The sequence below is a fragment of the Hemiscyllium ocellatum genome, chromosome 19, assembly GCF_020745735.1.
Source record: "Hemiscyllium ocellatum isolate sHemOce1 chromosome 19, sHemOce1.pat.X.cur, whole genome shotgun sequence".
Classification (NCBI taxonomy): Eukaryota; Metazoa; Chordata; class Chondrichthyes; order Orectolobiformes; family Hemiscylliidae; genus Hemiscyllium; species Hemiscyllium ocellatum.
This window is the reverse complement of record NC_083419.1, coordinates 68,740,376-68,766,659: the sequence shown is the minus strand read 5'-3', so window position 1 is coordinate 68,766,659 and position 26,284 is coordinate 68,740,376. Positions and strand designations below refer to the sequence as shown.

At 42.7% G+C, this 26,284-nt stretch overlaps 1 protein-coding gene across 2 annotated transcripts in view; it reads right to left on the bottom strand.

The window, feature by feature from the left end:
• LOC132824788 (aldo-keto reductase family 1 member B1-like) overlaps positions 1-26,284 on the bottom strand; it is a 59,581-nt gene that overhangs the window by 10,002 nt on the left and 23,295 nt on the right. The window contains exons 4-9 of one of the 2 annotated variants that reach the window (XM_060839529.1): positions 16,269-16,346; positions 15,905-16,027; positions 15,677-15,783; positions 12,550-12,631; positions 1,620-1,703; positions 1,180-1,262 (exon numbers count right to left, since the gene is read on the bottom strand). In XM_060839529.1, coding sequence (XP_060695512.1) covers positions 1,180-1,262; positions 1,620-1,703; positions 12,550-12,631; positions 15,677-15,783; positions 15,905-16,027; positions 16,269-16,346 — 557 coding nt within the window. Of the gene's footprint in view, positions 1-1,179; positions 1,263-1,619; positions 1,704-12,549; positions 12,632-15,676; positions 15,784-15,904; positions 16,062-16,268; positions 16,347-26,284 lie in introns of those variants that run through there. The other variant, XM_060839530.1, reaches the window with a different exon arrangement.

The following is a 26,284-nucleotide window of genomic DNA, read 5'->3' as shown; positions in this document are numbered from 1 at the left end:
TGGCATATGCAGCTCTTAGTATTCTTACATTAGGAGAGTCTTTAAGAATTATTAGTCATCAAAACCATAATTATCTCATAATTATTCTCACGGGGAGAATGTGCAAACTCCACTCAGTTGCCTGAGGTGGGAATTGAACCCGGGTCGCTGGCGCTGTGAGGCAGCAGTGCTAACTACTGTGCCACCGTGCCGCCCACAAGGGGAAACAACAATTTATGCCTTCAGAAGAACCATTCTGATTGGTTGGCAAATGGATTCCGATCAGTAGAGCTAGTGTCATGTAAAATGGACCATGGGAAATAGTTTAAATGTTTAGGAAAGTTGACTCTGGTCAGGGCCACAGGGAATGAACCAGAGAATGCCTCCAAGCTGAAAAAAGGCACAATGCATGGTCAGTAATAACACAAATATTACCAGGATGCTGTAATCAATTCAAAAATGAAGTTCTGTGTATAAATTTATAAATTTTGGTGCCAACGTGATGCCAAGTTTGTAAGATGTAAATATAAAATGATATATTGCTCTGCCTATACACAACTGATGTACTCAACCAGATCCTATTTACAAAACTTAGAACAAATTACCAATTGTAAACTCATATCTGTTGTTGGACAGACTTGCAAAATGATCTCAAATGTGCTCAGAACTACACCAACAACTAATTTAAGATCATCAATCAGAGTAGCAGTGTGGCTCTGTCATGCAAGCTAGAAGTCATACACATTCAAAAGCAGAGTCCTGTGCTTTGCAAACAGAAAAAAACACATCCATGCTTGCCACATTTGCGTTTCTGGAATAGGCATTCGCTGTGCATTCTCCAAGGTAATGCCTCTACCAATCAAATTCAACTTGCCAACTAATCAAACACACCCTTCTCATGTAAATATTATTTGTTGTTCTACTTGGAGGTTTGTATTCTTGCAATTCTGCCATAATAAGTGCCAAATCAATAGTTTCAGCAGCATGACCTTTTTTTTCAGCAATACTCAGTGACAAAGGTATTGTGATAATTTGCAAGTTAAAAAGAAAGCAATGCTTCCTTCTCTTCTGCATCAAACCTCTGCCTTTACCCCTATTTACAAAGCAGTCATTCCCTGATCATTGTGTTGCACACACAACTATTCAAATATTTGCATCAAAAATTAAATGAGAATAGTCACTTTGTTAATAATAGCTCACCAATGAAATGGGCAGCATCTCCAGTTCCTGTTTAACAAAAGGATAGTCTTCATTTCTTCATCACTCAACTTAAAATCAAAAACCTGCATAAAAGCACAAAACTATCTTTATAATGGACACAAGGCCTACAAAAACAAGGTAAAGCACCACACTATCACTAAGAGCAAACAAAGAATGTTTTAACTGGGGGCCCATTTTTTAAAAATTCAAGCATGCCAGCAAAGCTATTCAGTAATCATGGCATTTCAGGCTTCAAAACAGGGATCCGAAGATGGCCGGTTTCCTATGTTTTAAATCCCAAATTTCTCTCATCTAATTCAATTTAATATCTCTGGTACAGAGTGAAGAAATTTCAAGCCGGTATCTTACCAACAAATTTCAGTCCTCCTCAGCCACTATGTCTTAGAATTTAAGATTCCCCATCACCAAGGCTCACATACCTTAAAGTTTTCCCAAATGCGCTTTTTGGTAACAGACTTTGGAATTACAACCAAACCTCTCTGAATCTGAAAACGGATCAAGACCTGAAAAGAAAAGTCACACGCAATTAGGGTAAGTACACTTCAAACTACAAAGAGTGAAGGACAATTACACTGACTCTTGGAGGTCTACATTGTAATCAAGCTGCCAGGAGGCAAGTAGTCTGGGATGAAATATCTGCGTGCCTGAAGAAGTGGCAGAATAGGAGGATTTGCTGCAGCAAGTGGCAGCTTTCAAACTATCTGTACAACGAGTTTTCATCTGCTGAGGGACCCATGGTGTTTTGGAAAGAACTTAATGAACTAACTCCACAGAGACCAATATCCTGTCACCAAGTCACCCTTTATACTTGGCCATAGTACTTGGCCAGCACAGTGGCTCAATGGTTAGTACTGCTGCTTCATTGCATCAGGACCCCCTGTTCGATTCGACCCTCAGGTGACTATCTGTGTGGAGTTTGTATAATCTCCCTGTGTCTGCTCTGGTTTCCCCTCATCGTCCAAAGATGTGAAGGTTAGGTGAATCAGCCATGGTGGTTCCGGGTTACAGGAGTGGCATGGGGGTCTGGATGGGACGCTCTTCAGAGGGTCAGTGTAGACCTTATGGGCTGAACGCTACTTCCATAGAGATTCTACAATACTTGACATTGGTCCAGCTTCATCACAGCCAGCTCTCAGAGTGAACAGAATCTTTGCCACACCCGTTATTGTTTTTCATCTTTTCTCTCTCCTACTGTACATGGGTTCTGAGCAGCCAGCTCAGAGCCTGTCCATACAATGAGGAGAATCTCTGAATCTTGTGCTTATTTTATCCGATACCACCCGTGGTGTGTGTGTGTGTATATGTGCAGTGACTCAGTAAAGACATCTTATGCAAATAATGTTGTTCAATATTTCCACCACCAGGAAAACACCCATGTGGCCGGTGAACCAGTAGCAAGCAAAGCACAGTAAAGGCAATGCTTAGCCTCTCCTGTTTTTTTTCTCTTTTATTTCGTTTTGTACACTGGCTGTGGTCAGTCCCCTGAACTGAGAAGATTTTAACTCCCCTGTTAATTTTCTTTTGTTCTCCTGTATTGTGTGTGTGTAAGTGCAGGGACTCAGCAAAGACACCATTGTGCAAATAATTTTATTCAATACTCAATATTCAAAACTTCATCCCCTGAAATAAAGTGTCTCTCTTGATTAGAAGAATCTTGTGTCCAACATTCCTGATGCTGTTTTTCCTTCCCACACCCCCCCACCCCAGGTCCAGAGGCTTCTCCCCATTAGCAAGTCTGCTGGAGCTGTCCCTGTAGTGCATGAGAGGTAGCTCAATAATCAAACAAGAACCGGGACAGTTTGGTGAATGGTATGGAACTATCCCTATATGCCAAATGCCATTCGATTTTAGGAAATATTCAAATTTCTTACTGGGAAATTATGGCCCATTGTCTGTGACCAACACTTCCAGGTGTCCATGTATTTCAAAAGATGCTCAGTTTTTCTATCATCATCCCCATGTTTGGCAAATGAATTCTGTACATATTCATTGTGGACATCCTTTCTGTGATTGAACAAGAACATTGTGCCCACGAAAGAGTTGGCATAGTCAGCATGTGACCATGTCCAACGTTCACCTGGCCATTCCCCACAAGTGTAGGAGAAGCTGCTGGAATCATTTCTGTCCTTGTTGGTACTCAGGACACTGTCCCACCAACATGGTTACGTCTGCATCAATCTTGGTCACCAGACATAACTTCTCAACAACATCTTCATTTGGACACCCCTGAATGACCCTGGTGGAGTTTAGCCAGTATCTAGCAGCAAGCTTTGCTCAGGCTAATTGCTCTTGCATCCCATAATAAAATGCCATTCTCTACAGTGATTTGGTCTCATCAAGTCCAGAAAGGTTTCACTTCTGGTTGTGATTACCCTTTTGTTTCCCCCATCACTACCAGCTATGTTAGCTTTGGCAGGATGGGATCTTGTCATGTCCATAGTCTGATATTGTCAGCAGTGACTGCAAGTGTGACCAGAAAGTTTGAAACCAAAATGGACTCTCCTCCTGATACCAGCCAGGGATGAGTCAAGACATCAGCATTTGTTTCATGGGCTCCCAGATGGTGTTCTGCCTTGTAACTGTATGCATTTAGAATGAGCACCCACTGCTGAATTCAACCTGACCATACAGTCAGCATGGCCTTGGCCTCTAAGTACAGCTAACAAATGTGTGTGGTCTGTTACTATTACAAATTTACACCTGTAAAAGGTATAGGTGGCATTTTCTCACACCAAAGACGACCACCAAACCTTTCAGAACATGGAACACTCGATGATGTGCCAACCTTTTATCCTACTCCTGAGATCAAACTAACTGACAGACCCTACATTTTACTATCATCCATATGCCTAAGAGTTGCTTAAATGTCCCTAATGTATCTGATTCTACTACCACTGCCGGCAGTGCATTCCACGCACCCGCCATTCTCTGTGTAAAGAACCGGCCTCTGACATCTCCCCTAAACTTTCCTCCAATCACCTTAAAATAATGCCCCCTCATGATATCCATTTCCACCTGGGAAAAGTCTCTGGCTATCCACTCTATCTGTGCCTCTCATCATCTTGTACACCTCTATCAAGTCACCTCTCATCCTCTTTGCTCCAATGAGAAAAGCCCTAGCTTCCTCAACCTTTCTTTCTAAGACCTGCCCTCCAATCCAGGCAACATCCTGGTAAATCTTCTCTGCACCGTCACGAAAAGCTTTCACATCCTTTTTGGTAATGAGGTGGCCAGAACAGAATACAACATTACAAGTGTGGCCTAAACAGGGCATTATAGAGCTACACTATTATAGCCTCCTGGCTCTTAAACTCAAACCCTTTGCTAAGGAAAGACAACAGACTTCTTAACAACTCTATCAACTTGGGTAGCAACTTTGAGAAATCTATGGACATGGACCCAAAGATCCCTCTGCACACTGCCAAGAATCCTGCCCTTAATCTTGTAAGCTGCATTCAAATTCAACCTTCCAAAATGAATCACTTCACACTTTTCCAGGTTGAACTCCACCTGACACTTATCAGCCCAGCTCTACATCCTGTCAATGTCCTGTTACACTATCCACAACACCATCAACCTTCGTGTCATCAGCAAATTTACTAACCCATCCTTCCACTTCCATCCAAATCATTTATTAAAATCACAAAGAGCAGAGGTCCCAGAATAGATCCCTGCAGAACACTACTGGTCACCAAACTCTTGGCTGAATACTTTCCATCTATTACCAGCCTCACTCTTGTGAGGCATGACCTGCCCCTCAAAGCCATGCTGAATATCTCTGATCAAACTATGCTTTTTCAAATAATCATAAATCCAGTCTCTCAGAATCCTGTCCAATAACTTGCCTGTCACCGACGTAAGACTGACTGGTCTGTAATTCCCAGGGTTATCCCTATTTCCTTTCTTGAACAAGGGAATAACATTTGCCACCCTCCAATCATCTGGTACTACTCCAGTGGACAGTGAGGATGCAAAGATCATAGCCAAAGGTGCAGCAATCTCTTCCTTTGCTTCCCCTAGAAACCTTGTGTGTATCCCATATGGCCCAGGGGACTTATCTACCCTCATGTTTTTCAAAATCTCCAGCACATCTTCCTTAACATCACCTGTTCAAGTGGTTCAGCCTTTTTTGTGCTGTCCTCACAAATGATAAGGTCCCTCTCACTTGTGAATACTGAAGCAAAGAATTCATTAAGGACCACCCCCACCTCCTTCAATTCCTGCACCATTTCTCTCCACTATCCCTGATCGACCCCACCCTCACTCTAGCCACCCTCTTCCTTCTCTATCTGGGCCCACTTGCTTTCTGCATCAGTCAGCGCTATTGGGTGTTCCTCTCCACTGGGCCATCTGTGAGGCAACACTACCCGATACCATACAGGGAGGCGTTACATAGCAGCACAAGATCACAGTGTGCCAACACCTTAGATGGCGACAGCTGCATCTTTTCTTCCCTAAAAGCTACATCTCGACTACGACCCCTTCCAAAGCTGACCCTTTTTCAATAGCATTTGTAAGGATACCAGGATGGAGGACAGGTTACACATGGATTTTCTGTAATAATTCACCAATCTAAGGAAAAAAATAAGCTCCGATACAGACATGGGAGCCAGAGTACCTTTGATCACTCTCTGTAGTCCAAGTAGGTCACTTCTAAGGCATACACCTGTCTCAGTGAAATGTCTAAGAATGTCTAAGTTCCCCAAGTACTTTTTGTCGGTCTTCCCTGTCATTAGCATATTAGATAAATAGTGACCTGGGACGGACTTCGTAAAATGTTCTCCATTGTCCACTGAGAAATGCCACAGGTTGGCTATATCTAAAATAGATGTGTTGTTTATTGGTACAAATCCTTAGGTATTAATTGTAGCATACAATCCTCATCCAATCGCAATAGCTTTATGAAGAACAGTCATCACCTCTCCACTCCACCAGCACCGCACCGTTCCCCCCCCCACCCATCCAGCTTTGCGTACGAGTCCCGTATGTGAGGTAATTGATTATTTATCCAGGTGCAAGCAATGTTTTCCTGAAGAAAATGTTAACTGTTCGGCTGAGGTTTGGCTTTGTTTTGGGTTTTTGTAGTGGGCTGACCTAGAATCCCTCTGTTCCCAATAAGTCCTGAACGAGATTATGCAATTGCCTCTACTCAAGTGGTGTCCCCCAACCTCAGTCGGCCTGGTGATGGCATCCTCTTCCATTACCAGTAAGTCCATCCCTGTTAATCACAAGCTCTATTTCCCGAACTTGCTAATGATAAAGCCAGTCACAGAGCCAATTTGAAGTCTAGTTGGGCTTCAGTTGATGGGCACTTTTGCACAGTTACATAATTAATCCCACATACCAAGTTGGCGTCTCAGCCTCTTATTTAGGGTTAAACCAAATGACGTGCCTCTGCCTGTCATCTTAACCTTGTCAAAAATCCTGAAACAAATTTCCCTGGTTCTCAAACAGCCGAGTAAACATCTCAGAATTAGTGGAGGCTTGGGGTCATAATGTTCAACTAAATCCACCAACTCTTGAAAAGGTTTTAGTATCAGTACCTCAGGAAATTTTAGGCTCCTAATAACCAAAATAGCTGTTGGACCACAAGCTGCCAGGAGAATGCTTTGTTGCTTTTCATCTGTCCCAATGCCATTCACCCAGAAAAAAATGATGCATTTTTTCCCACACTGGGCCAAGTCTTTGAGAGCAGGAACAAATGGGTAAAGCTTCCCAAATAATGACATGATGCCAGAAATGCTTACCCCAACTCAAAGACGACTGGTGTGAGCAATTGTCTTTAGGAACGTATTTATTCTCTCGTTGTCATTGAAATAACTTCACAGAAGCTGGTATCCCATCACCAAGTCACCCTTTAGTTACACGTGCATAGTACTTGACACAGCTTCATCAGTCAGTTCTCACAGTGAACAGAACTTCTGACACTCCTGTTTATATGTCAGCCAGGGCTCCATGACTGAACCAGGTGAACAGTCCCAGAGAACCATTGCTGACTCTATAATCACTACACTCTAGAATTCCCTTCCATTTAAATTTGAATGCTGGAATCAAAAAAAGAACCAGTGGCAACATCAGAAAAGTAGCAGAAAACAATAAAGCCAATGTTTCTTCCTTTCCACAATATATATCAATATGCCCATCTGTTTTCAGCCAAAACTTCTCTCTGGAAAAGGAGAACTTAAAATCATATTCCTGAGTACAATGTTGAATGCATGGAGCAGGAAAATCGACGTTTCAGGCAAGAGCCCTTCTTCAGGAATGAGGAGAGTGTGCCAAGCAGGCTAAGATAAAAGGTAGGGAGGAGGGACTTGGGGGAGGGGCATTGGAAATGCGATAGGTGGAAGGAGGTTAAGGTGAGGGTGATAGACTGGAGTGGGGGTGGGGGCGGAGAGGTCAGGAAGAAGATTGCAGGTTAGGAAGGTGGTGCTGAGTTCGAGGATTGGGACTGAGACAAGGTGGGGGGAGGGGAAATGAGGAAACTGGAGAAATCTGAGTTCATCCCTCGTGGTTGGAGGGTTCCTAGGTGAAAAATGAGGCGCTCCTCCTCCAGCCGTCGTGTTGCTATGGTCTGGCAATGGAGGAGTCCAAGGGCCTGCATGTGGAGTGGAAGAGGGAGTTGAAGTGTTGAGCCATGGGGTGGTTGGGTTGGTTGATCCGGGTGTCCCAGAGGTGTTCTCTGAAACGTTCCGCAAGTAGGCGGCCTGTCTCCCCAATATAGAGGAGGCCACATCGGGTGCAGTAAATGATGTGTGTGGAGGTGCAGGTGAATTTGTGACGGATATGCAAGGATCCACCCCCAGTCCGGCCTATCACCCTCACCTTAACCTCCTTCCACCTATCGCATTTCCTTCGCCCCTCCCCCAAGTCCCTCCTCCCTACATTTTATCTTAGCCTGCTTGGCACACTCTCCTCAATCCTGAAGAAGGGCTCATGCCCGAAACGTCGATTTTCCTGCTCCTTGGATGCTGCCTGACCTGCTGCGCTTTTCCAGCAACACATTTTCAGCTCTGATCTCCAGCATCTGCAATCCTCACTTTTCTCCTATAATGTTGAATGTCAGGAATCAAGGGAACAAAATCAGAAAGCCTCTGTCGTTTGCATGGCACTCAAGGAACACCCAAAGGAAGTGACTGTACAGCCAGAAATCCAAAGCCTAATATATTCAAAGAGTTGATAGTCAAATAGCAAATTACGACAAACAGATAAACACTTCTTTCTAGAGAAATGCCTGCTTGCAAGGATAAACAATAGCATTCATCCATACAGACTGTCAAAGTAGTAAAAAGGCAGCAATAAACCAGTCGTTACAAATATCAAAACAAGCTGTCCTACAAAGATGCAAACAAAGAACTAGTGTAGACCATTCAGACCTTCAAGCCTACCCTGCCATTCAGTATGATTGTGGTTGATTAGCTTTTAACATCAACTCCACATTCCACATCTCCGATTATCTGTCATCCCCTTTGGTAACCAAGCAGCTATCTACCTCGGCCTCTGCCTCCAGCTATCTTCTATCAGTGTTTTACCCATTACATCATGGGTGTCTGTTGTCAAAAATAACCTTTGACATGGCATCAAAGTATCTTCTAAGTGTAATATCTCTACACTGACTCCCTTTTATTCCCAACATAAATTATTTCTTCAGAAGATCTCTAATACATTTGTAAAATATGCTTTCCCTTTGACTTAGAATGCAAATGAGCCAAAGCACAAAGTAGCAGGATTCTATTCACTGAATCATACAAATAATAGATCAGATATACATCCACTTAGTGTTTCAATCATCTGCTCATTCTCAACCCTTTAACGCTTCTCTTCTCTACAAATCATGTTATAATTTTATGCATGAAGTGAGATGAGGAGAAATTTTACTCAGTTGTCAGAATTTGCAATGTGCTGCCAAGGACAGCGATGGAGGCTAATTCCATAAAAGGTTTCAAAATGGAGCTGGATGTATATTTGATAGTGATGAATATAGAGGGCTACGCAGAAAGGGCTGGTGAATGGGCCTAGTTGGATAGTTGTTTTGGGAACTGGTAAAATATGATTGTCCAAATGCCCTTCTCCTGTGCCATAAAATTCTATGATTCTATCACATCAGAAGTGACTATGTCTGACAAAAGACCCTAACTTAAACAACAGGAATTTGTAACATTGCAGAACTACAAAACAGATTTAGCCTTTATCAATACATAATGTATAAGTTACAATTTAATTGAAGATGTTTCTGAAAAGATGAACATCTCAAGGTGGGAGGTTACACTCTAATGATGAGAAATTGATTCTAACATTGTCCTACATGCTGGAGGACTTGAGCTTAAGTGGTCAAAATTGAAGTTTCATGGTAGCTAGAATATAAGTGGAGGCAACTTTCATTTCTATAGAAGCACTGAAATTTGAGTTGCTGAAAAATTACAATTAATAGTAAAATAAAACTACAGTCATAACAACATAAGAAATAGGAGCAGGAACAGGCTATATGGTCTTTTGAGCTTCCTCTGCTATTCAATGAAATAGCAGGCCAGGTGTTAGACTTGGAGGTAGGTGAGCACTTCGGGGACAGTGACCACAACTCGGTGACTTTTACTTTAGTGATGGAGAGGGATAATCGTGTGCCGCAGGGCAAGAGCTATAGCTGGGGGCAGGGAAATTATGATGCAGTGAGGCATGACTTAGGATGTGTGGATTGGAAAAACAGGCTTCAAGAGAAGAACACTAATGAGATGTGGGGAGTGTTCAAGGAGCAGCTACTGCGTGTCCTCGATAGGTATGTACCAGTCAGGCATGGTGTAAAGGGCCTTGTGAGGCAGCCGTGGTTTAGTAAGGAATTGGAGTCCCTTGTGAAAGGGAAGAAGGCGGCATATGTAAAGATGAGGCGTGAAGGTTCAGTAGGGGCGATTGAGAGTTATAAGGTAGCCAGGAAGGAGCTAAAGAGGGAGCTAAGAGAAGCGAGAAGGGGACATGAAAAGTCTTTAGCTGGTAGGATTAGGGAAAACCCAAAGGCTTTCTATAGGTATGTCAAGAATAAAAGGATGACTAGGGTAGGTATCGGTCCAGTCAAGGATAGTAGTGGGAAGTTGTGTGTGGAGGCGGAGGAGATTGGAGAGACATTAAATCAGTACTTTTCATCAGTATTCACTCAGGAACAGGACACTGTTGCTGATGTGAATATGGAATCACAAATAATTAGAATGGATGCCCTGGAAATATGCAGGGAAGAGGTTTTGGGAATATTGGAAAGGATGAATATAGATAAGTCTCCTGGGCCTGATGGCATTTACCCCAGGATCCTATGGGAAGCTAGGGAGGAGATAGCAGAGCCATTGGCCTGGATTTTTATGTCGTCGTTGTCAACAGGAATAGTACCAGAGGACTGGAGGATAGCGAATGTGGTCCCATTGTTCAAGAAAGGGAGTAGGGATAGCCCTAGCAACTATAGGCCAGTGAGTCTGACTTCAGTGGTGGGCAAAGTCTTAGAGAGAATGGTAAGGGATAAGATTTATGAACATCTGGGTAGGAATAACGTGATCAGGGATAGCCAGCATGGTTTTGTGAAGGGCAGGTCGTGCCTCACAAACCTTATTGAGTTCTTTGAGAAGGTGACCAAGGAAGTGGATGAGGGTAAAGCAGTAGATGTTGTGTATATGGATTTTAGTAAGGCGTTCGATAAGGTTCCCCATGGTAGGCTAATGCTAAAACTTCGGAGGTATGGCATTGAGGATACATTAGAGGTTTGGATTAGGAATTGGCTGGCTGGAAGGAGACAGAGGGTAGTAGTTGATGGATTATGTTCATCTTGGAGCGCAGTTACTAGCGGTGTACCACAAGGATCTGTTTTGGGACCATTGCTTTTTGTTATCTTTATAAATGATCTAGAGGAAGGACTTGAAAGCTGGGTAAGCAAGTTTGCGGATGACACAAAAGTCGGTGGAGTTGTGGATAGTGAGGAAGGAAGTGGTAAGTTACAGCGGGATATAGATAAGTTGCAGAGCTGGGCGGAAATGTGGCAAATGGAATTCAATGTAGCTAAGTGCGAAGTCGTTCACTTTGGTAGGAATAACAAGATGATGGATTACTGGGCTAATGGTAGGCTACTTGGTAGTGTGGATGAGCAGAGGGATCTTGGTGTCCATGTACACAGATCTCTGAAAGTTGCCACCCAGGTAAATAGTGCTGTGAGGAAGGCATATGGTGTACTGGGCTTTATTGGCAGAGGAATTGAGTTCCGGAGTCCTGAGGTCATGTTGCAGTTGTATAAGACTCTGGTGCGGCCTCATCTGGAGTATTGTGTGCAGTTTTGGTCACCATACTATAGGAAGGATGTGGAAGCTTTAGAACGAGTGCAGAGGAGGTTTACCAGGATGTTGCCTGGAATGGTAGGAAAATCTTATGAGGAAAGGCTGAGGCACTTGGGGCTGTTCTCATTGGAGAAGAGAAGGTTTAGGGGAGATCTGATAGAAGTGTATAAGATGATTAGGGGTTTAGATAGGGTAGATACTAAGAACCTTTTACCGCTAATGGAGTCAGGTGTTACTAGGGGACATAGCTTTAAATTAAGGGGTGGTAGGTATAGGACAGATGTTAGGGGTAGATTCTTCACACAGCGGGTTGTGAGTTCATGGAATGCCCTGCCCGTATCAGTGGTGAACTCTCCTTCTTTATGGTCATTTAAGCGGGCATTGGATAGGCATTTGGAAGTTATTGGGCTAGTATAGGCTAGGTAGGATTCGGTCGGCGCAACATCGAGGGCCGAAGGGCCTGTACTGCGCTGTATCCTTCTATGTTCTATGTTCTATGTTCTATAGCTGATCTGATGTTCGTTTCACTTTTCCTTTATCCTCATATTCTTAAGTTCCGTTAACACTCAGAAATTCACTGGTCTCAGTCGAAGGAGCACCACTCTGAAAGTTTGTACTTCCAAATAAACCTGTTGGACTATAAGCTGGTAAAAGAATTTCAAAGCACAACTCTTTAAACAAAGAACATCGCATCTTAGACCTAAATAGCTGGAATTTTATTGTGATTGCGGCCCCCAATATCTTAGACATGACCAATGGGGGAAATATCCACCCATGCCTAGATCGTGTGTTCCAATTTGTATGTTTAATTCTTGTGAGCTCCTTGACTTATGTTAATCAATCTTCACAAGTTCATCCCTCATCCCATTCCATTTTGGGTTATTGCCATGAATTAACCCATCATAAATACTCACACTTTTAAAACATTATTCTAAGAAACATGAGTTTAATCAATCAGCAATTACATTATATAATGCTAAACAACTACTATTGCTATTGTACTCAAACCAGGGTCTCATTGCTGCAAACTTAACAAATGTTCACATACTTGTGCTGTTGATTTACCATGCTGACATGCTATACGCTTGAGTTTAGGATCCTGGAGAAGTATAGGGTCATCTTTCTTTATCCTAAAACAATGAAAGTAAACCAGATTACTGAAGTTTGCAAATTTCCAGGAAGTAAAACCTGACGAATGTGATTCACAATTGAAAATCCATGATACAAATTAGTTGCTGACTGGCAATGAGTAACTCGGAGAAAGTGAGGACAGCAGACGCTGGAGATCAAGGTCAAAAAGTGTGGCACTCGAAAAGCACAGCCGGTCAGGCAGCGTCCCAGAGCAGGAAAGTTGATGTTTCGAGCATGATAAAGAGCTCATGCTTGAGATGTTGACTCTTGCTCCTTAGATGCTGCCTGACTGGGTGTGCTTTTCCAGCACCACACTTTTCGACACTGGCAATGAGTAATTGGCAACGTTAATACTGTTCCAAAAATACCATTTAGAGTCATACATCTTACATCAAAGTACAAAGGGATCTGGGAATGCTAGTTGAGGATTCTCTAAAGGTAAAACATGCAGGTTGAGTCTGTGATTAAGAAAGCGAATGCAATGTGGTCATTTATCTCAGGAGGGTTGGAATATAAAAGCACCGTTGTGCTACTGAGACTTTATAAAGCTCTGGTTATGCCCCATTTGGAGCACTGTGTCCAGTTTTGGTCCCCACATCTCAGGAAGGGCATAATGGCACTGGAATGTGTCCAGCGGAGATTCACACGAATGATCCTTGGAATGGTAGGTCTAACATAAGAGGAACGGCTGAGGATCCTGGGATTGTATTCATTGGAGTTTAGAAGATTAAGGGGAGACTTAATAGAAACTTACAAGATAATACACGGCTTGGAAAGTGTGGACGCTAGGAAATTGTTTCCGTTAGGCGAGGAGATTTGGAGCCGTGGACACAGCCTTAGAATTAGAGGCAGTAAATTCAGAACAGAAATGCGGAGACATTTCTTCAGCCAGAGAGTGGTGTGCCTGTGAAATTCATTGCCGTGGAGTGCAATGGAGGCCAGGACGCTAAATGTCTTCAAGGCAGAGATTGATAAATTCTTGATTTCACAAGGAATGAAGGACCAAGGGGAGAATGCGGGTAAGTGGAGTTGAAATACCCATCAACCATGATTGAATGGTGGAGTGGACTCGATGGGCCGAATGGCCTTACTTCCACTCCACTGTTTTATGGTCTTAATAATGAAACATTCTTTTCTACAAACGAGAACAACTGATTCTGGGCGAACTAATGACATTATTCCTTCCAGGGTGTCTTACCAAAACTTACAGGGCTCTGTGAAAAGAATGAGACAGTGTCACAAGGTTAATTGATCTTCCAGTGAGTTACACAGATACAACAGGTCAAAAAAATCCCTCCTTCACTGTAACAATTGTCTGATTTGAACCTACAGCAAAATATGATTGGCACAATGATCATGGATTTCAGTGCAGCAAGATCAGAGTTCAAACATTTAGTGTGAATGAAAATTTGCTGCAGGGGGATGGAGAGGTTTCATTTTAACTTACAATATGAATTGCCTCAAACTAATGTGATACATAATGATATTGGAGGCACTATAATATGTGGAGGCAGCACAGCCTCATGGTCTGGGGTCTGCGGGCACAGACTGAAACTTAAATACTTATGGTCACTTAAACTCAACAACAACACTTCTTTTTTACTCTTTCAGATTTGTATCTAGGTACTTGCACCTAATATGGTGCCATTAAATGCAGCCATTGTATAAACATTTCACTGTACTCTTGTAGTCCAGTACGGAATCACATTAGATTAGACTTACAGTGTGGAAACAGGCCCTTCGGTCCAACAAGTCCACACCGACCCGCCGAAGCGAAACCCACCCATACATTTACCCCTTACCTAACACTACGGGCAATTTAGCATGGCCAATTCACCTGACCCGCACATCTTTGGACTGTGGGAGGAAACCGGAGCACCCGGAGGAAACCCACGCAGACACGGGGAGAACGTGCAAACTCCACACAGTCAGTCGCCTGAGTCGGGAATTGAACCCGGGTCTCAGGCGCTGTGAGGCAGCAGTGCTAACCACTGTGCCACCGTGCCGCCCACATGTGACAATAACAAATATTCTTTAATATTTTGATGACCTTTCACTTTGAAGTGGTCCAGAAAAAAACTTTTGATTTGTAAAAAAAACCTTATAGGGAGTGAGCCATTGTTTGAAACAAAATAAAGTCACCTACTATGCACCAATTATGAGAAGCCTTCAAAGAAGAAATAGTTCAGGTAGGAACTAGACAAATTCCCCAGAGACATAAAGCAAAGGGCATCCAAAGCAGAGAGTAGAAATAAAATTATTTGTTTTAAAACAAAAGTATAAGAGGCATAAAAGTAATTTTCTACACTGGTAAACATTCCAGAAAAATGGGTTAAATCCCACCATGACAGATGATGTAATTTGAACTCAATACAAATCTGGAGTTAAATACTAGCCTAATGATATCTGTGTAGCCATTGTTGATTGTTGTGAAATCCACCTTGTTCACTAATGTCCTTTACAGAAATATAAAGGACCATCATTTTCTGGTCTGGCCTACATGTGATTCCAGCAATGCAGTTGACTCTTAACTGGCCTCTGGTCAAGTAGGGATTAGCAATAAATATTAGCTTGGCTAGGAATGCCAACACCCTATGAACAAATAAACACCAATAATAAAAGGAAATTCAACGATAGGAGGGGCCAATTTCAGGCCAAATAACATATGTATCCTTGGAGGTGGAGTTTATGATTTATGTAGCAAAACAGTACTTTTCAAACTTGGTCACCCCTGAGGAGAGTTGCCAAATATTGTGTTTGTTCCAACAAGGCAAAACCATATTTAAGGACCTGGATGGTATACACCATGCCAAAGAATTTGGAAATGACAAGTACACCCGATCTACTACTCCACTCCAAAAGAAGCCATAACTATTAACTACAACATAGGTCTGCTCTCCTCAATCACTAGGCTACTCTCTTGACACAAAATCCCAAAACTACAAAAAGTACAGACAGATGCAAAATATTTTAATATAAACAACTGAGGAGCAGATTTTTTGAACTACATTATGTGATGATTAATGAGTCTATATCTTAGATACCATGGTCTAGCTGGAGATCCCAGTGGGCTATAGGCAGTCACAACAATGTTGTTTGAATGGCAATAGGCGATCAGATCTTCTTGAGTCAGGTAAGGGTGGCATTCAATCTATTAAAGCAACCAGAACAAGTCATGGATTAGTTTTACAGAATGAAGCATTGCAGACCCGTGAATGCAATTGGAAAATGGTAGTGAAAATCTGTAATCCAATAATTTAAAAAAAAACTACCTGGTTAACTGCAGGTTTGCATTTCAAATTTGGTTTCTTCAAGATCCGGTCAATCTGATCTTGATTAAAGTTGGATACTCCTATAGCTTGAACCAATTTTTCATCAACTAAATCTTCCATTGCCTGTGAATGAGTATCATCTTGCTCTTAATTCCTACTTTAATTGACAAAAATGATAATACGAGATTAAGACAAGGAATCGTCAGTACATAGTGACACTTAGTGAAGCTTAAGTCGATGGATCAGCCTATCAAAAGTGGGGGTGAGTGGTAAAAATATTTACCATTAGTTATTCTTCTAATTAACAATGATTTCAGAAAATAAGCACCAGTAACAAAACCATATGACCAAATCAAATACTTACCTCCCAAGTGTCAAGAAAATCAGTGTCACTTGGTATTATCAAATCATTCTCATCCAAAGGAAAATTCTCATCACCAGCCTAGAATTAAGAAAAGAATTCTGAACATTTTGTTTATAAACCTATAAAAGACAATTCAGGCACAAAGAAGGATTAAAACCAAAGAAAAATTGCTGTGAAATAATGGCAAATGTTGGTGATTGGAAGAAAGGATATACTTATTGGTAAGCACCTAAGAAACACCAGTCCAAATGTTTTACGTCTTGCAACATGTTTCAAATCAGCAAGATGGGTCTCAGTAACTTTAGATATATAGCACACAGTGGCTTGTTGAGGCACAGGTTTATCATGCCTCATCTGATCTTCCCCCATGATAAAATACTTTTATGGTACTTCACTGCTATCCATAACATACATTGGTTCAGTCTTCCTTCTGTCACAATCAATATCCCACCATCATCCTACTCTAGGTGGAGTTAAAGACATACATTACCCTCAACCTCATGGCCACCCCTGAGTGCAGCTGTATCACATTGCCTCAGTATGCAAACACCAAGGGCCACCACATTCTACCTCTCTGGTGATGCAAAGGATCAGTCAGGTCATGCTGCCACACTTGCAATATTCCACGTAATTGGATTGTGCTGGATCATCCATCTCTTTTGGAGAAGTTTTACAAAAGAACACCTCTGACCATGAGTTGAGTATTCAGCACATAAAACTCTGAAGACTCAATGGGGAGAAAGAAGAAGGCAGATGCTGTTGGCTGGTTCCCTGAGCAGACCAGAGTCATTTTGGCAGAATGGATCATCACTAGAACAGACCAACTAGCATTAAAACATAGGTTGACTGGCAATGAAAACACCATTTCTGGTTAAATCCTTCCTACATGCCTAAAGTCTCACCCTTTTCACATAGTGCCCCAAAGTCTCAGTAGAAGGAGAAACTGTTGCCCTCTTCTTGTGGATTTACACAACAAATTAAGGCATCTTATTAGCTTTACTAATTACTTGTTGTACATGTATACTAACGTGTTGTGATTCATACATTAGGGTGCCCATTTCAAAACCTTTTCAAAAAAAATTCTTTCTTCAAAAATGGATAATTACACATTTTCTCATATTGCCAATTACCTGATCTTTGCCCACTCAATTAACCTACTGTTTTACAGCCACTTATAGTTTCTTCACAACTTACTTTTGTGTCCATTGTTATACAGGTAGTTCTGTGTTAATGTGCATAAGTAGCATGATTTGGCTAGAGCTTTGCTAAGAATTAGAAAATAGTATTTTCGAGAATGCTTCCCTCCGTTGCCAATAGCCTGATTCCAGCAGGGATCAGTTCACGTGCTTTGTTCTGTGCATGCGTTGATGTCCACACCATTCTGCACGTGTCGGTGTCCGTGTTGTTCCACGCATGCACATTGCCAGTACCGGTATTTGTACTGTTTTGCATATGTACTGTTCTGCATATGAAGGTCAAAGGTTATCAAGGGAGTTGAGAATGCAAATTTGAGGTTATAACTGGATCAGCCATGATCTGATTGACTGGTGGAACAGGCTTGAGGCCTGAATGGCTTCCTCCTGTTCTGTATCTTGTTTGTATGCTAGGGATAAACCTTGACAAAAACCACAACATCTCTCCAGCCCATTTCACCAAGGCACAATCCACAAGAAGAGGACAACACTCTCTCAGCAGAGCAGGTAAGGGCTGTTTGGCAGTGGCTGCTTGAAGGCTTGGTGATGTTTGTTTAACAGTTTAAATATGAAATTTTTTTTAAAAAAAGCACGGAACGGACCCAGAAGCTGGTGTAGCGCAAGCTTACCTGGGTAAGTTGTTTTCCTATAAAGGCGCGCAGGAGAGGAACCCGAGGCACTACAGGGGTAGAGCCTCCCACCCGCCCTCCTCTCACCTAATAATAAGACCCGTTGTGGTAAGAAGGTAACCGCTGCATTTTGTTTATTCTCGTGTTTAGACCTAGTTTTTTTTTTTAAGGGTTACTTGTTCCCCTCAAGAACAAGTATACCATTTTGGATACTTGTGGGGGGGATGACTTACCAGGGGTAAGCAATGGGGTTCAGGCCTCTGGCATGGAGCTTATCCCCGTTGTTCAGAAGGGAAGGATGGAGAAGAGCAGAGCAATAGTTATTGGAGACTCGAGGGTTTGGGGCACAGATAGGTGGTTTTGTGGGGGCGAGAGAGACTCATGTTTGGTATGTTGCCTCCCAGGCGCAAGGGTACGTGATGTCTCTGACCGTGTTTTCCGGGTCCTTAAGGGGGAGGGGGAGCAGCCCGAAGTCGTGGTCCACATTGGCACCAATGACATAGGTAGGAAGAGGGATGAGGATGTTAGGCAGGCTTACAGGGAGCTAGGTTGGAAGCTCAGAGTTAGAACAGAGTTGTTATCTCTGGTTTGTTACCCGTGCCACGTGATAGAGAGTCAAGGAATAGGGAGAGAGAGCAGTTAAATGCGTGGCTACGGGGATGGTGCAGGAGGGAGGGATTCCGTTTTCTGGATAACTGGGGTTCTTTCTGGGGAAGGTGGGACTTCTATAAACATGATGGTCTACACTTGAACCTGAGGGGCACCAGTATCCTTGGAGGGAAGTTTGCTAGTGCTCTTTCGGGGGATTTAAACTAACTCTGCAGGGGCATGGGAACCTAGACTGTAGTTTTAGGGTGCAGGACCTGGAGTGTAGGGAGGTTAGGAACCAGGCATCAATCTCGAAGGAGGGGGCCTGTAAACAGGAAGGTGGCTTGAAGTGTGTATACTTCAATGCAAGAAGTATACAAAATAAGGTAGGTGAACTTGCAGCGTGGGTTGGTACTTGGGAGTTCGATGTTGTGGCTATTACGGAGACATGGGTAAAACAGGGACAAGATTGGTTGTTGCAGGTTCCAGGGTTTAAATGATTTAGTAGGGTCAGAGGTGGGGGTAAAAGAGGGGGAGGCGTGGCATTGCTTGTCAAAGATAGTATTACAGCAGTGGAAAGGACGATGGATGAAGACTTGCCATCTGAGGTAGTTTGGGCTGAGCTTAGAAATAGGAAAGGTGAGGTCAGCCTGTTAGGAGTTTTCTACAGGCCTCCTAATAGTCCTAGAAATATAGAAGAAAGGATTGCGAGGATGATTCAGGAGAAGAGTGAAAGTAATAAGGTGGTTGTTATGGGGGACTTTAACTTTCCAGATATTGACTGGGAAAGCTATAGCTCGAGTACATTAGATGGGTCGGTGTTTGTCCAATGTGTGCAGGAGGGTTTCTTGACACAAAATGTAGACAGGCCAACAAGAGGTGAGGCCATACTGGATTTGGTTCTGGGTAACGAACCAGGCCAGGTGTCAGAATTGGAGGTATGTGAGCACTTTGGGGACAGTGACCATAATTTAGTGACTTTTACTCTAGTGATGGAGAGGGATAAGTGTGCACTACAGGGCAAGAGTTATAGCTGGGGGCATGAAATTATGATGCGGTGAGGCATGACTTAGGATGCGTGGCTTGGAAAAGTAGGCTTCAAGGGAAGGGTGCAGTCGATATGTGGAACTTGTTCAAGGAACAACTACTGAGTGTCCTTGATAAGTATGTACCTGTCAGGCAGGGAGGAAGGGGTCGTGTGAGGGAGCCGTGGTTTAATAAGGAATTGGAATCCCTTGTTAAAGGGAAGAGGGCGGCCTATGTAAAGATGAGGCATGAATGTTCAATTGGGGCGATTGAGAGTTATAAGGTAGCCAGGAAGGATCTAAAGAGAGAGCTAAGAGCAGCAAGGAGGGGACATGAAAAGTCCTTGGTTGATAGGATTAGGGAAAACCCAAAGGCTTTCTATACGTATGTCAAGAATAAAAGGATGACTAGGGTAGGAATAGGTCCCGTCAAGGATAGTAGTGGGAAGTTGCGTGTGGAGGCTGAAGAAATTGGGGAGACACTGAATGAATACTTTTCGTCAGTATTCACTCAGGAACAGGACATTGTTGCCGATGTGAATATTGAGTCACAATTAATTTGAATGGATGGCTTTGAGATATGTAGGGAAGAGGTGTTGGAAATTCTGGAAAGGATGAAAATCGATAAGACCCCTGGGCCTGATGGCATTTATCCTGGGATTCTCTGGGAAGCAAGGGAGGAGATTGCAGAGCCATTGGCCTTGATTTTTATGTCCTCATTGTCTACAGGAATAGTGCCAGAAGACTGGAGGATAGCAAATGTGGTCCCCTTGTTCAAGAAGGGGAGTAAGGATAACCCTAGTATCTATAGGCCGGTGAGTCTTACCTCTGTTGTAGGCAAAGTCTTAGAGAGAATTGTAAGGGATAGGATTTATGAACATCTGGATAGGAATAATGTGATCAAGGATAGTCAGCATGGTTTTGTGAAGGGCCGGTCGTGCCTCACAAACCTTATTGAATTCTTTGAGAAGGTGACTAAGGAGGTGGACGAGGGTAAAGCGGTTGATGTGGTGTATATGGATTTTAGTAAGGCTTTTGATAAGGTGCCCCATGGTAGGCTACTGCAAAAAATACGGAGGTATGGCATTGAGGGGGAGTTGGAGGTTTGGATTAGGAATTGGCTGGCTGGAAGAAGACAGAGGGTAGTAGTTGATGGTAAAGGTTCATCTTGGAGTGCAGTTACCAGCGGTGTTCTGCAAGGATCTGTTTTGGGACCACTGCTGTTTGTCATTTTTATAAATGACCTGGAGGAGGCACTAGAAGGTTGGGTGAGCAAGTTTGTGGATGATACGAAAGTCGGTGGAGTTGTTGACAGTGAGGAAGGATGTGGCAGGTTACAGCGGGATATAGATAAGCTGCAGAGCTGGGCAGAAAGGTGGCAAATGGAGTTCAATGTCGCTAAGTGTGAAGTGATTCACTTTGGTAAGAGTAACATGAAGATGGAGTACTGGGCTAATGGTCGGATACTTGGTAGTGTGGATGAGCAGAGTAGGTGGGCTTGGATTGGCGCAACATCGAGGGCTGAAGGGCCTGTACTGTGCTGTATTTTTCTATGTTCTATGTTCTACAATAGTTTCTCCCTTCCACAGAGATCTTGGGGGCAAAATGTGAATAGGGTGAGAATTTAGGAATGTGGGAAGGATTTGACTGAAGTGCTATTTACATCGCTAGTCAAACTATGTTTTAGTTTTAGTTGGTCTGTTCTAGTGATGATCCATTCTACCAAAATGACTCTGATGGTCTGCTCAGGGAACCAGCCAATAGCATCTACTTTCTTCTTTCTCCCCACTGAATCTTCAGGATGTTATGTGCTGAACAGTGCCTGATCAACTCATGGTCAGAGATGTTCTTTTGCAAAACTTCTCCACAAGGGATGGATTATACAGCATGACCCATCTATGCCTACTCTCTGCTTCTTCCTAGCAAAGCAGTCAATCAATTAGCAAAAAGAGGAACAGGGTTGTGAGATGGATGGTGTCAGGCTTCTTAAGTATTGTTGGAATTGCACACATTAGAAATGTAGAGACTATTGAGGTCAGGCAACACCTGAGTAGCAGGCAAATTTATGTTTCAGGCACAAGCCCTTCACCAGGTAGGGCTTATGCCCGAAACGTCGATTCTCCAACTGCCTGGCCCGCTGTGCTTTTCCAGCACTATACTTTTGACTCTGATCTCCAGCATCTGCAGTCTTCACCTTCTCCATGTAGGGATTATTCCATTACATTCCTGACTTGTGCCTTATCGATGGTGGACAGACTTTGGGGAGTCAGGAAGTGAGTTACTTGCTGCAGTATTCCTAGCTTCTGACCCACTCTTGTGGTCACCGTATTTATATAGTGATCTTAAAAAGGGGTTGCTGGAAAAGTGCAGCAGGTCAGGCAGCATCAAAGGAGAAGGAGAATCGGGCATAAGCCCTTCTTCAGGAGAAGGCGAATTGACGTTTCGGGCATAAGCCCTTCTTCAGGAATACTTCTCCTTTCTTGCTGCCTGACCTGCTGCGCATTTCTAGCAACACATTTTTAAGCTCTGATCCCCAGCATCTGCAGTCCTCACTTTCTCCGTATTTATATAGTGAGTCCAGTTCAATTTCCGGTTCAAAGTAACCCCCAGAATAGTGACAATGGGGATTCAGTAATAGTAATGCCGTTGAATTTCAAAGGGATGATGATTACATTTTCTTTTGTTGGAATGGTCATTGCCAGCCATGTGTGTGTTTCTCGATCCAAACCTGGATATCTTCTAGGTCTTGTTGCATTTGAATATGGACAGCTTCAGCATCTGAGGAATCGTGAATTGTGCTGAACATTGCACAATCATTGCCGAACATCTCCACTTATGACTTTATGATGGAGAGAAGGTCATTGATGAGGTAGCTGAAGATGGTTGGGCCTGGGAACTGATATCCTGGAGCTAAGGTAAGTGACCGCTAGTGACCACAACTATGTTCCTTTGTGCTATATTGGGCAAACCCAGAAAAGTTAACTATTATCTAGACAGTATCTTTAAACTATGATTGATGATCGTCTGTCCACTACACAATAAGTGCTGAAAATTGCATACCCCTCATAGGGTGCATAATAACAAAAGAAACATGTCAGTTTTTAGATTAGAATTAATCTAAACATCATGGCATAGACAGAGAACACAGGGGACTAACACCTTCAACATATTGTCTAGCTATCACCATTGTTAACAGCTAACCCGAGAATGCAACTTTTTAAAAAAAGATTTTGTGATTTACAAATGAAAGGAGTGAAACTATCAAATGTTCAATGTATAATTTCAGTTATATCACACTGTACATTTTTGCTATAAATTCTGTGTGTTAGGATTGAGCCCTCCACTACCACCTGATGAAGGACCGATGCTCCGAAAGCCAGTGTGCTTCCAATTGGACTTGTTGGACCATAACCGGGTGTTGTGTGATTTTTAACTTTGATTTTTTTTTCAGTTTTTTTGAATGCTAATGAAACAAGATGATTAAAGATCTTATATTAGTAAAATACAATGACAGTAATCCATGATACATCCTCATTCAGCCAGGTATTCCTTGAATCATGGTGTAGGTTAAAGTGACAGTGAAAGAATGGTGATATAATTCCATGTCAGGATGGAGAGCGGCTTGGAGGGGAATTTGCAGATTGTGTTTCCTACACATCTGCTGCTCTTGTTTTTCTAAAGGTAATGGTCATTGATTGTCAGGATGCTTTCAACAGCAGTATTGGTTAGTTTTTGCTGTGCGTTTTGTACATTGAATACATTGCAGCTACTGAGCATAGGCGATGAAGGGAATAGATATTGCAGGTGATAGATGAAATACCAATGAAGTAAGCTGTTTTGTCATTGATAGGGTTGAGGGTTACAGAATTGCTGGAGCTGCACTTATCCAAGCAAATGAGCAGTACTCAATCACACATCCAACTTGTGCCTTGTCCTTGGTGGAGTTTGTTCTGTGAAGTCAGGAGATGGGTTACTCACCATATGATTCTAATCCAGTGTTTTTATGTTGATTCAGATCAATTCAGATCAGTGTTAATCTCAGAGATGTTGGCAATGGGATATTTAGAGATGGTGATGCAATCAGAGGGCAACGGTTGGATTCTCTCGGAGATGGTCATTGAATGGCATATATCTTGCACAAATGCTGCTTGCCACTCATGAATCCAAGCCTAGAAGTTGTCCTGCTGTTCTTGCAATTGAAGATGAAATGCTCCAGTAGCTGAGGAATCACCAAAACCATTGTGTAATCATTAAGGAATATCTCTCATACTGATCTCACAACGGAGGAAATGTCATTGATTCAGCAGCTGAAAGATGGTTGGGCCAAGGACACTACACTGAGGATCTCCTGGAACATGTCCTGTAGCTGAGATGTTCGATTTCCAATCATCACAACTATCTTTCTTTGTGTCGGGTATGACTCTAACAAGATAAGAGTTGATGGGAATTGAGGAATAACTGCAGTTTTGCTTTGGCTTCTGAAATCTCACAAACAGCAAATTGTTGACCCCACCATTTTCCTTCTGAAATTCAACCCTTTTGTTCATGTTTGTAAGGAGCTCATGGGCATAGCAGAACCCAAACTGACAAGTGAACAGAGTATTGTTGAGAAAGTTTTGATAATGGAGAGTAGACTGATGAGGCTTTTTATGGACAGGAGAGATCTAGGTAATTTCTACAGGAGATTTTGTGTTCAAAAATTGTGGAAATCAAATTACTGGAAAAACTCAGCAGGTCTGGTAGTATCTGTTGAGAAAAAGCAGACTTAATATTTCAGGTCACATGAGAGCTTATACAACAGTCATACAAATTCCTGAGGATCATATAGCTTAAAATTTTCAGGACAGTTGGTGCAAGTATTTCAAAATTTGTTCACGGGTTGTGATTAGGAACAAGCTGCCCGAGTGAGGGACAAAGCAGATCCAAGAGTAACTTCCGAAAGGGAAAAATAGATTAATGCTTAAAAAAAAGGAAACATATGCAGAGCTATGGTAGCAAAGAATCAAAGAGCAAGTTGGAAGGACATTCAATAGAATCACAGGATCATCACTGCACAAGGAGAACATTTAACCCATAGCTGCACTACTCCTGCATGAGCACTGGCTCAGCGCCATTCTTCTAACTTGTCTTTATAACCTTGAATATTGTTTCTATTTAAATAATAATCTAATGCTCTGATTACAGTGTGATGAAAGCAGGTTCAAATGAGGCAATGTATTAACTAACCTTTATTTGGAATTCTCACATTCTGACTTGATAGTCATAAGTGTCTGGAAGAGGTTCTTTGTTGCATTTGCCCAACAGCTTGCCTTGCTGCTCATTGTTGTCACAAACCCACACAGCGTGCTCTTCCTGACTCACCTCATGCATGATGGACGTGCTTTGGTTTGGGCTGGCTTCACTTCCTTCACAATGCACCACCATTTGGTAATAACATAATGACACAAGATTACAAACAGGATGGCCTTCACCTGAACCAGAGGGATACGAATAACCTGGGGGAGATATTTGCTAATGCGGTTCAGGTAATTTTTAAACGAATTCAGCAGGGGGGGATGGTAACCTAAATTGTAGTTCAAGTGTACAGGAGATTGAAAGCAGTGAGGTCAGTATTAACGTTTCAAGGTTACAAGACGACACCGGTGAGCTAGAAGTGGGTTTGAAGTGTGTCTACTTCAATGCCAGGAGCATGCGGAAAAGGTGGGTGAACTTGCAAGATGGGTTGGTACCTGGGAGTTTGATGTTGTGGCCATTTTTGAGGCATGGGTAAAGCAGGGATAGGAATGGTTACTGCAGGTTCCAGGATTTAGATGCTTTTGTAAGAACAGAAAAAACGGGTTGTGAGTTGGTGGTGGTGTGGGGAGGGGTGATGCGGCACTGTTAGTCAAGGACAGTATTAGGATTGCACAAAGGACATTTGAGGACTCCTCTACTGAGCTAGTATGGGCCGAGATTAAGACAGGAGAGGTCACACTGTTAGGAGTTTTCTATAAGCCTCTGAATAGTTCCAGAGATGTAGAGGATAGGATAGCAAAGATGATCCTTGATAGGAGCGAGCGTGTTAGGGTAGTCATTATGGGGGACTTTAACTTTCCAAATATTGACTGGGAATACTTTAGGTGGGCCAGTTTTGTCAAATGTGTGCTGGAGGGTTTCCTGACGCAATATGTAGACAGGCCAACATTAGATTCGTTACTGGCTAATGAATCTGGCCAGGTGTTAGATTTGGAGCACTTTGGTGATAGTGACCATATTTCGGTTATGTTCACTTTAGTGATGGAAAGGGATAGGTATATAACGTAGGGCAAGAGTTATAGCGAGGGGAAAGACAATTATGATGTGATTTAGGATGCATAGGATGGGGAAGGAAGCTGCAGGGGGTGCGCACAATTGAAACATGGAGCTTATTCAAGGAACAGCTACTGCAGATCCTTGATAAGTATGCAGCGATCAGGCAGGGAGGAAGTTGCTGCGCGCAGGAGACGCATGGTTTACTAAGGAAGTTGAATCTCTCGTCCAGAGGAAGAAGGCAGCTTATGTTAGGATGAGATGTGATGGCTCAGTTGAGGCATTCAGAGTTA